The sequence below is a fragment of the Sceloporus undulatus genome, chromosome 11 (assembly GCF_019175285.1).
Source record: "Sceloporus undulatus isolate JIND9_A2432 ecotype Alabama chromosome 11, SceUnd_v1.1, whole genome shotgun sequence".
Lineage (NCBI taxonomy): Eukaryota > Metazoa > Chordata > Lepidosauria > Squamata > Phrynosomatidae > Sceloporus > Sceloporus undulatus.
The window spans coordinates 5,810,705-5,821,626 of NC_056532.1; the positions used below are offsets into that span (position 1 = coordinate 5,810,705).

At 51.3% G+C, this 10,922-nt stretch overlaps 1 protein-coding gene across 1 annotated transcript in view; it reads left to right on the forward strand.

Annotated features, from left to right (window-relative positions):
- Positions 1–8,874, forward strand: part of RPA1 (replication protein A1) — a 31,854-nt gene extending 22,980 nt beyond the window's left edge. The window contains exons 13-17 of the mRNA XM_042442684.1: positions 758–890; positions 2,171–2,347; positions 4,926–5,033; positions 6,353–6,439; positions 7,821–8,874. Coding sequence (XP_042298618.1) covers positions 758–890; positions 2,171–2,347; positions 4,926–5,033; positions 6,353–6,439; positions 7,821–7,931 — 616 coding nt within the window. The 3' untranslated portion in view covers positions 7,932–8,874. The remainder of the gene's footprint in view (positions 1–757; positions 891–2,170; positions 2,348–4,925; positions 5,034–6,352; positions 6,440–7,820) is intronic.
- The last annotated feature ends 2,048 nt before the right edge of the window (positions 8,875–10,922 follow it).

A 10,922-nucleotide genomic window follows, 5' to 3' on the forward strand; every position in this document is an offset into this window, starting at 1 on the left:
ATAATAATAATAATAATAATAATAATAATAATAATAATAATAATAATAATAATAGGTTTTATTTATATACCGCCCAATCACTGGGAATCCGAGCGGTTTACAATAGAGGGGATAACAGACAGTTCCCTGCCCACAGGCTTACAATCTAAAAGACACGACACAAAAGGAGAAGGGAATGGTGAGGGGGGAGGGACTCAGGTCCAGCATTCTTCTCTCCCTCTGAGACCTGGACCAAGGCAGATGGACCGGAGGGAGGGCTCTGCTTCTTCAGGCTAGCTCCTGATGGTACTGGGCCAGCCTTCTTTAATAGGCACCATTAAAAGCCCCTTCTGCCTTTCCCTCCCATCTTCGGCCATAGTAACGCGTCGCATAACTCACTGCTGCCCAAAGGTCCTGCCACCCCTCGCCCTCCCGCAGATCCACTGCAGTGCCGAGATGTGGCCACTAGCTGGAGCATTTGTCCGTGGAAGCAGAGCACCAGCCCTGTCCCTGTTCCCGAGATTATAAAATATGGCACTAATTAAAACGGAGTATTAGCTTATCCTGAAATGCTATTTTAGTGAGTAATATACACAAGTCACTGTAATTGTTTCTTGTGTGTGCCATTGATAAAAATCCTTCTTGCACCAAGCGCAGCATGAGCCTAAAAATAAAGCTCCTTCTGTGTGGTGTGTGTGAGAAAGCAAGTGAGCGAGCGCTTCTGCTTCCTGGAACTGAGAGAGATCTGAGTGTCCTGTTCTCCTTCTCTCTCTTCCAGGTTTGACTCAGAAGGGCAGCTCCTGGAGGCCACCTCCATATCCAACGCCCGGACTGGGCCCGCAGGAGATGGGAACGCCAACTGGAAAACTCTGCACGAGGTTAAAACCGAGAACCTAGGTCAAGGAGATAAGGTAAAGCTCAGGGGCTTGGCACCTGGTGGGTGGGAGGGTGGCATATGGCGGAATTGTGCCAAATCTCCCAAGGAGCCCATTTGGGCCCACAGTCCTCTGTGACCGACCTCTTTTGGCCGGTTGCCCATCAGCCTCAACTTTCCTTTCTCTGGTGTGAGAGCAGCAGTTGGCCAGCCTCACAGAGTCGTCGCAAGGACAGCCTGCCTGTCCAAAATCGCATGTTGAACTTGCTGTGGGCGATTATGTTGAAATGTGCACGATTAAAAGCAACAGCGCAATAAAACCACGCACATTATCTAGGAGCAACTTCATTCCAGTGGAGCAGAAACATCAATGACACATTTGTTGTTGTCTAAATGTCAGACTTTAATAACGTTCTGTCCTTTTTTGAAAGAGAGGAGAATTAGCAACCGTAACTCTTTTCTCCAGCAGCATTTGGGTCCCTCTTCTCTAGACTGGTCAGGCACACACCACGGGGAATTTATTGTTTGTCCGTTTGATTTGTACCCCACTTTTCTTCCAATACAGACCCAAATCAGCTTATAATAGAGTTCAAGCAAATATGTGGGACACTCTTTTTTTTAAAAATGGTATTAAACAGTCTCTCCAGTTGAAAAACTGCTTTTAATCATTAATTTAGATCAATTAAAAACACTTAAAACATGTATTGCATATTTTAAAATATGCAAATTTTGCAACAACAAATTCTCCAAACCACTACATTCACTGCTGGGAATTGCAATCCAAAGCATTGGGTGAGGAGACCTGTTGGGCAGCCCAGTTTGTGTGTCAGGGGAGCAAGCCCAGGGCCTCAGATGTATAAGAGGCTGTTAGTTCCTTTTCTGTAAACAGTCAATCCATTAATCAGTCAGCTAAAGTACACGAGGTTTGCTACATGATCTCTCAATTCAGGTAACGCGTTGAGGGTATTTTAATGAACGCCATGCTTTATCTCCTCCTAAACAACACAGATGCCTCACGCTGCTGTTGGGAATTTGTTGAGTTATGCAAAGGAGCGACTAGCATGCAAACCTTTTAGCTTTTAAGACATGTACAAGTGCCAATTGACAAGTGAGAGACATGGGGAGGTGCAATTTTAAGGGGATGCATTATGGGACCAAAGAGGGGGACCATCACAGGACTGGACTGGGGGTTGCTTGTCTCCCCCCCCCCCCCGGGACTCAGCTCTGGGCTTACAGAGGTTAGTTGGGGGGGATCGGGCCATCATGGGATGCCTACTTGAGAGGTACCCATCCCAGCTCACGCCTGTTTCCCTTTAGGCTGATTACTTCAGTTGTGTGGGCACAGTGGTCTACTTGCGGAAGGAGAACTGTATGTACCAGGCGTGCCCAACCCCGGACTGCAATAAGAAAGTCATTGATGAGCAGAATGGGCTGTATTGCTGTGAAAAATGCAACAAGCAGTTCCCCAACTTCAAGTACCGCATGACCCTTGGGGTGAGTCCAGGCAAGAGTGCAGAGCAGGGTTGGTGGGTGGTTTCAGCAGTTTGTGTGTAGCCTTCCTCACCAGATCTTTGAGAGTGGTGCATGTGTGTGAGAGAGCGAGAGAGACACCTCCCAAAAGTGGCTTTTCTAAGAGGAAAGACCATCATTGAAGAGCAGCCCCAATACTCAGTGGGGAGAGAGTCTGGTGGCGGTTTTAGTGAGCCCACCTGTATGTTTTCCCCCAGTGAAGGTCCCACAGAGGCCTCGTCCAAAAGGAAGCAATTGTTTGCTCCCCGTAGATCAAAATGTAGGTGGGACTAGGACCAAGCAGATATGGCTTTGCATGCCCAAGGGCCCCTGGTCCGATCCCTAACATGTCTGGGTGGAGCAGGGAGGCAGAACAGCAAAGGGGCCACTTCCATCACATCAGTAGGGCACCCTCCTCCTCGCTCCCCTAATTGATTTCTTCACATAAAGCCAATGGCAGACTTTACCAAGCAAGGAGGCCTGCAGTTCTGCCGGGCCCACCAGCTTCCTTCTGAACCCATTTATCAACGCCTGCTTCCTTGCTAAGCTTTTAACTTGGCCTTTAGGCCTCCTTATCACAGTTTTCCAAACTGCCATTCTGGCCTTTGTGTGGCACTGCTGTGGTCCAGAGGCTGCTGTGCCATTAGGCTTCCTCTTTTTCCTTCCTTCCTTCTTTTCCCCTTAGTGAGCCAGGTACTGGCCTAGTAACATTCCCTGTAGCTGGGAGCAGCATAGTCACAACAGTGTCTTTGCCTGCTGAGCAAAGCAGCTGCTTTGCTGTTTGCCCAGGAGTCTGGCAGTGAGGGAATGGTGCCGCTTACCTGCAGGGCCCCTGTGCGCTGGCCCCGGTGCAGTCTATGGCCCCTGCCTCTTGCCTTGCTCTTGTTCGCTTAATGATTTGGCCTCCGAGAGGGCCACCTCTCCTCCAGGGAGCCCCATTGCCTCCAGTATGTGAAGAGCGAAGGCAGCTGCCTTCTTTCTGCAGAGGCTCCGTTGTTCCCCATTTCCTTTGTTAGGGAGATAAGCTAATGTGGAATGGCATTTCTGGAAAGCGGTAATTGCCCTGAATCAGCGGCTTCCTATATTTAGTCCTCCTCTTTTGTGGCTAATGTTCTGTGTCTCACGCATTAACGGAGCCTGCTTTCGGAGCCCTGCCCGTGTGCCGCTCCCAGGGCTGCCATTGTGACGCCCGCTTGCGCCGCTGGGACCCAGCAGGGCCTTCTCCCTCCACAGCATTCAGCTGGTGAAAGTGCCCCCCAATTACAGCCCTCCGACTTGGCTTTTAGAAGCCCCTGGCAAGTGGGGAGCCCTTGGAAGGGAGGTGGAGCGCCTGGTGGAGTCTTTGCTTCAGCTAATCGAGGCACGAAATGAACAGCCTCTCCAAATAGGCAGCCTCACCTTATTAGAATGCTTGAGAATGTTGTTTTAAAAAAGGAAAAGCAAGAAAGCCTGTCCCCCTGGAGAAGGGATTGATTGTGTCAAGTGGCATTCTTGGGGGGAGCTGAGAGCAGAAGTGCTGGTGAATTATGGGCCACTCCAATTTTCTTCCTCCGTTTGTTCTGCCTGTTCCTGCTGTTGGCATAAGGTTTGGCCGCCTTTTAAAAAGCAAGGTGTGTAAATCCCTCCTCTGCTCAAACGGTGGGGATTGTGAGGGGCGGGAGAGCCAATGCGTGGGTGGGTGGAGTGAGAAGTGGGTAGGACCGGAGTTTCCATTGTGATTGGATTTGAACCCGCGCTCCCAGCCCACAGGCACAGAACAAAAGGTGTGGCTGCCTTTCAGAGTCCGGCAGCAACTGAAGGAAGGCTTCTCACTACTGCTAGAAGCTTTCTGTCCTCTCTGTGTGTATATGTGCAAGGGTAAGGGAAGTGTGTCTTAATGTGCTGCAGAACAGCCTTCCCCAGCCTAGATCCCGCAGAGGTTTTGGGACTACAGCTCCCAGAATCCCTCACCCACCAGAGCTTGCTGTTGGCTTAGGACACTGGGAGCAAAGGCTGTTGCAGGGTGAACAAGCCACCTCCCCCACAGATTTCTTTCCTACATGATGCTGGAACATGCCTTCAAATATTTAATATGCTCACTGAAAGGAAAAGGGAAGGTATAAGGATACAGGTTGGGCCCTGAGGGCACCCTTTACCCTGCTGTCGTCCTCCATTGCTTCAGGCTCCTGTAACCTGGGCTGCTAGGTGGCAAGCCTCTCTCTGGCACAGCTGCCCAGGGGGTGTTAGTGTGTGGGGAGTCACCCTGCCACCCCCAACTCAGGGCCTCTCCAGCCTTTGGCGTGTGCTGGCTTCTGCTGTCTCAGTACCTGCCTTCCCATGAAAACAGAGTCACTCTGTGTGTGTGTGTGTGTGTGTGTGTGTGTGTGCGCCCATGCGTATGTGCTCACATGTGTGGGGTGCCATCCCCTATGAGTGATAGAGGAAGAGCCCCAGGTGTCATGCCTACAGGCTGGGTGCTGTTTGGAGGTGCTCAGCAGACCCTTGGAGGTCTTTGGTGAGACTTCATGCTGCGTTTGCGTCTGACTGTGGAATCTTTGCCATCTCTCCTTGAACCTGCCCACAGGTGAACATTGTTGACTTCCAAGACAATCTGTGGATCACTTGCTTCCAGGAGGCTGCGGAGACCATCCTGGGGCAGAACGCAGCCTATCTTGGAGAACTGAGGGCAAAGGTTAGTCAGCTGGCATGGCTGTTCTCTTCCCTGGGGGTTTCTCCTGTCTTGCTCAGCTGGGTCCAGTTGGCATTATTGCCAGGCTTGCCAAGAAAATGGTCCCTGGAAGCATCTCCAGTGGCTTTGAGGAGAAGGAAACCTTCTTGGGGCTGAAGTCTGGCCACTGCCTAAGGCTGCCCTTTGAGGACACTTGCTCTCGAGCTGGTGGTTGCCTCAGCTGGAGCCCAGCCAATCGAACACCTGGCCAAATGAGTGGGATGTGTTGGGCAGTCCTGGGTACTGAATCTCAGAAAGCTATAAACAAACACACAGTTATTGGGGGAGTCATAACTGGACTGGCGGCTTCAGCAGCGCACCTGTTTGGAACATTTACAGTGCTGAAGGGAAAAGGTTTGCCTAGGAAAGAACAGGTGGGCAAAGGATTGGGATGCAGTGGAAGGATATTGCCCCTGTATGGAGGAATTGGGTAGAGGGAGGGTTTCTTTTGCCCCCAGATGCTGAGGCAGGAGGGTCAGACTTGGGTCTGATGGAGGAAGGGGGGCATTGTGCATTCTGGTTTTTGGCCCAAAGGCCAAACTTGGATGTTACACTAGTGTTTAGAAAATGGGCATCTGGTTGGCCCCCAAGGACCCCGTTTGCTAAAAGCTGGCATTCCTGTGGGGCAAGGGCTGCCTATGTGCTCCCCTGTGCTGTGTTCTTCACAGTCCTGTGTGTCTGCAGTGGGGCATCTCCGGGACTGGCTGTTGGGCCAGCAAAAATGTTGCCATTTCATGGGACAGTAAGCCCTCTCAGCTTGTTGCTTTCAAAGCGGCTATTTTGGCTAAGCAAAGTCAAGGCACACCTGTTCGCTGAGAAACAGAGCTGCTTTGAGGTATCAAGTGAATTAAAACTGCACCTGGATTTCCCATCCGTGGGCACCAAAGTCCACAGTTCCCCAGTGGGCCTTCCAGGGAGTGTTGGGCACCTGCGCTCTGTTGAAAACTGCCAGCACTTTGGGATGGCAGCTTGCAAGATAAGCAGAGAAAGCTGACTGCCACTGATAAGGCGTCTGGCAGTGAAATAGCGGCCTACATCCCTGTGTTGAGGGTTTCATAATTAAGCGTTTGCTTTAATTGCTGTCGAGGAACCTCACCCCTTCTGGCTGATCCTCACTCAATTTGGCTGGCTGCTCATCCACTCCAAAGACCCAGAATGAGCATTTCCCTTCATGGAAGCAGTTCAGGCTCTGGAGGTGATCTTTGCATGCGCGCGCGCGCACACACACCAAGCATCCTTTCAACGTAGCCCCCCCTGTTGAACCCTCTCCTCCCCCTCTGCAGGATGAACAAGCCTTCGGCGAGGTGCTCGATAATGCCACGTTCACCACCTACGAATTTCGCATCAGGATCAAGCTGGAGACTTTCAACGTAAGCCGGGGGGATGTCTCCCCTTACCCAAAAAGGACTCTGCCTGGCCTTGCATTCACGAGTTTGGCTTCTTCTCTAGGAATGACATAGTTTTGGCTGGGCTGATGGCAGAGAGACAGAAGTGGTGTTTAAAAAGCTGGACAAACAAGAGCTTATCCTATGGCAGGGTAGAATTGGAGGCTGCCCAGGGAAAAATCACACCCTCAGCTTCAGCATCACAAAATAAAGGGAGGTTTTGGGAGGGAGTGACAGATCCTACTTCAGTTATTTGTGAGGGGAAAGAATACATGGCACATCCCCACAGAAATGGTAATGGAGGGAATCAGGTTCTGCTTCTGTGACCTTTCTGTCATGTGAGATTCCTGGCCTTGCCAAACCACTACAAATCTCTCCAGTTGCTATAATGCCTCAGCCCGGCTCCCTACAGATGTGTAGGACCACAAATCCCATAATCCCACGGCTAGCACAGGACAATCCAAGATGGGGTGGTGGATTGTGGGCTATTGTCATATGGAGTCCCCCAAGTGAAATCCTCCATCTTATACTAAGAGCCCTTCAGAGCTTAATGTCCATCATCCCTGCATTCTTTGAGCCTCCAGTCTAAATCCACTGCCCAATGTCTCACACTTAGGCAGCTGGGGATGTTTATCCTGGAGAAGAGAAGGTTAAGAAGTGATATGATAGCCCTGTTTAAATATTTGAAGGGATGTCTCATATTAAGGAGAGAGCAAGCTTGGTTTCTGCTGCTCCAGAGACTAGGACCCGGAACAACGGATGCAAGCTACAGCAAAAGAGATTCCACCTCAACATCAGGAGGAACTTCCTGACAGTAAGGGCTGTCCAACAGTGGAACACACTCCTCCCTTGGAGTGTAGTGGAATCTCCCTCCTTGGAAGTCTTTAAGCAGAGGCTGGATGGCCATCTGTCGGGGATGCTTTGATTTGGATTTCCTGCATGGCAGAAGAAGGGGGTTGGACTGAATAGCCTTTGCGGTCTCTTCCAACTCTATGATTCTATGACTGATGTGTGTGTGTGTGCCTCCACCCCTAGGAAGGGCCTTTTCTTTTTTTCCTGTCCTCCTTTTGTAGGAATGGTGCTGGTTGAACCCCTGAGCCATCTCCTCCTGCCTCTACTCTCCATAGCCTCCCTCCCTGATGACTCTCCTCTCCACTTTCTGGCTCAGACCACACAATAGCACTTGCCAGCCTCTCAGCCATGGAGAACTGGGCCTTCCCGATCAATCCAGTCTTTGCTTTCAGTGCCGGGAAATTGGCAGGCATGTGAGGCCACTGCCAGCTACGCCTGGCCCAGCCGCTGATCGGTGCCCTCGCCTGCTGCTTTCCCTCTCTCCTCTGACTCTCTCTCTGGTTCTTTTCCCAAGGACGAGTCACGCGTGAAGGCAACAGTCATGGATGTAAAGCCGGTCAACCACAAGGAGCAGGCCAAGCGACTGATCCTGACCATCAGGAGGAACGCTGAGCTGCTGGGTTGAGGAGCTCGGAGGCAGAAGGAGCCCTTGTCCACTGGAGATTGCCAGGCAAAAGGTTTCGATGGGTCTCTTCCTCCCCCCTGTTGGTACCCTCTGCACTTGTCTGGATGGAGCCAGCACCCAGCCCCTCAATACTTCTTCCCAGCTGACTGTTGTGTTTCTCTTGCCATGGAGGAGGAGGAGATGCCTATGCCACCTGCCTGGAGTGTGTGTGTGGCCGGCCATAGGAGCTGGGTGAGGGCATTCCTTGTTTATTTTCCTCTCTTAAGCAACTCTGGACACAAAGAGTTGAAATGTTTCCCACACACTTAAAATTAAAAAACCACCCAACAGCTCCTGAAATGCTGGTAGGACGTTGGCTCTGCCCTCCTGGCATGGCGGGTGGAGAAGATGGTGGTTCTCTTGACATTGTTTGGACACACACACACGGTCCGTTTGCTCTGCTCTTTTCTTTTGTGGTGTGTTCAAAGGTTTCCTCCCTCCCTCCCTTCCACAGGTGCCAGGCAGTTGTTAATGCTTGGAATGGCAATATGGTAGAATTATTAATCAAAGGCGTATCTCTTATATCTGAAGAATATCCTTCCTTCAGGGTTTAATAGACTGAGTCAGATGGGCCTGATATTAATCAAAATTGTCTCTTCTGAGAGCGCCTGATAAGCGTTGACTCTTCATCCCCGGGGGAAATCTAGGCAACTACAAAGCAGCGCTTTAGTTTTTCACTTCAATTAATGCTGCATTTCCCCCCTTTCCCTTTTTGGCTGCCGACTGCGGTGCCGCCGTGCTACCTGTCCATATCGCCTCCCCCATGTCTTTTTTTTGCGTTTGTATGTGAACAAAATTCCTTTTAGATTTGTTTGTTACCGACGCAAACGAGCAGAGAAGCCAGCCTTCAAATTGGCTGGGTGCTTTTCTCTCCTTTCTCAATAAACACTGTTTAGTTCTTGCATTTCTGTGGGTTCTGCTTTCTGCAAACGCCAGCGGTTTTTTCATTACTGGAAAGCAATTAATTAGTTTCCGTAATACGTTTTCACTTGGGGGAGATGTTACCTTATTATTGGCGCCGAACTCGGCGGGGCCGGGGAGGGGAGCTTTCTCTCAGCCTTTGCCGGCAAGCTCCCAGATATGCGATCGCGTTCAGAGGGGAGGCGGGGAGGCTTGGCGTTGGTGTTTACAAGGGAGCCTGAAGCCAGCCAGGCTTTTGAGATCAGCGCACAGGAAGCAAAGCAGGATCGGCATCGGAAGGGGCTCCAGGTGCTTCAGATCGGGCGAACGATGCGTTCTCTGGCTGCGGCAAAGAGCCCAGGAGGGATGCGCCACTGTCAGCCGCTGGGCAGTTTTTGGCTTTTGGTGAATTGGAGAGGATAGCATGCTCTCCTCATGCTAGCACCTCTGTCCTCTGTTTCGCTCTCTCTTTGTCCCACGAGGGACGGGAATAGGCTCCTCTTCTCCGTTGACCCATGGGCCCCTTAGAGCCCAATCCAAGCCGGGGTGAGGGGCTCTCAGGGGTTTGTTTGGGGCACTTTGACTGCCAGAGCAGCCCATTGAGGAGCGGCACCTGTCCCCCTGACCTTGTTTATGGAGCCTCAGATGGGAAATTACGGTCTTCCACTTGCTTTGAGACTGACAAATTGCTGGTTTTGAAGCGATCCTCTTTCTTTCTGCTCGGCTAACCAGTCATTTGCTTTGGCTGCCTCTTCCTCCCCTCTCCCCAGGCCAGAATTGAGGGAGATGGGTGCAAGGTTCCTCCTTGATTATTGAGGGGAAAGGCTGGTGGTCTTCCTGCCTGCTGGGTCCGTCAGCCTCGGTCTGTCGGTCTCTGTCCAGGCGAGAGGGAGGTCTCCGGGATCCTCTTGCCAGCCATATGGGTCCTCATTAGCTGTCATTATCCGTCTACCTGAAGCTGTAATAAAAGGGCAGCCAGGTTGGCTGGGCTGTGTCTGAGCAGCCTTCCCTTCCCTTCCCTGGCTGAGCAGGGCAGACAGAGGGGGTCTTTCCCTTTTCAGAGGGGATCTGTCCCTAAATGCTCCTTGAGTTCCCTTGAGCCTCCTCATCGCCATTGTCCTCTGAGGGACCAGGAAACCGGTAGGGACCGTCTGGTTCCTGTCGCCTCCGATGCTTTAAAGCCCCAGATGGTCTCTGGGGAGTTTTCATGCTGTCGTTTTTTTATTCTTTTACTACTATTATTATTTATTCTTTTTGGCCTGAAGCTGCTCCCTCCGCCCCCCACTTAAGGCCGTCTCGGAGCAGGATAAATATTATCGATCTCGGTATTTAATACACTAATGAAACAGACAGATATCGACTGCGTAATTAATACACTCCCTAAAAGTGAAGTTTGGCAGCAGGAGCAGAGGGAACATATTGACTGCAGCCGTTCTGGCAGAGCGCCCACTCGGGTGCCCTCAAAGGCCAGGCCAACCCTCCTGCGCTCTGGATTGGGAACGGAGGCTCCTTGCCCTGCGCTGGAGGGCCAGGGGCTCCCCTCCTCATCCCCCACCCCCCAAAAACTCTCTGGCTTGCTTGAAGGTTTCCATTTGCCTGCAGGAGGAATGCTGACATCTCCCGGCACTGAGCTTTCCCACCTGTTGTGCTCCTTCCTAGCACAGTAATAATAGGTGCATGCGTTGTGCCTTGTGTTTCTGTTGTTCTCCCTTTGCCGCCCAGGAGCCGATGGCTCAGGGATTTTGGGTCTTCCTTGCTGAAGTTGAGGTCACATTGAACTCTTGTGCGAGGGACTGGCCTCAACCTGACACCTTCGCAATTCTCCTTGGACTACAATTCCCAGGCCTGTAACCCTACAGGTGTCTTTGGACTACAACTCCCAGCATATCTTAACCACTGTTGGTTGGGGCTGCTGGGAGCTGCAGTCCCTACAGCCTCTGGAGAGCCCCCCCTTTCCCTAAAGTGGTGTGCCATTTTAAAAAAATCTAAATGCCACAAAGCCACAGTCAAAGACCATTTCAGCCATACTGGACCAATGGAAGCCACAATCTG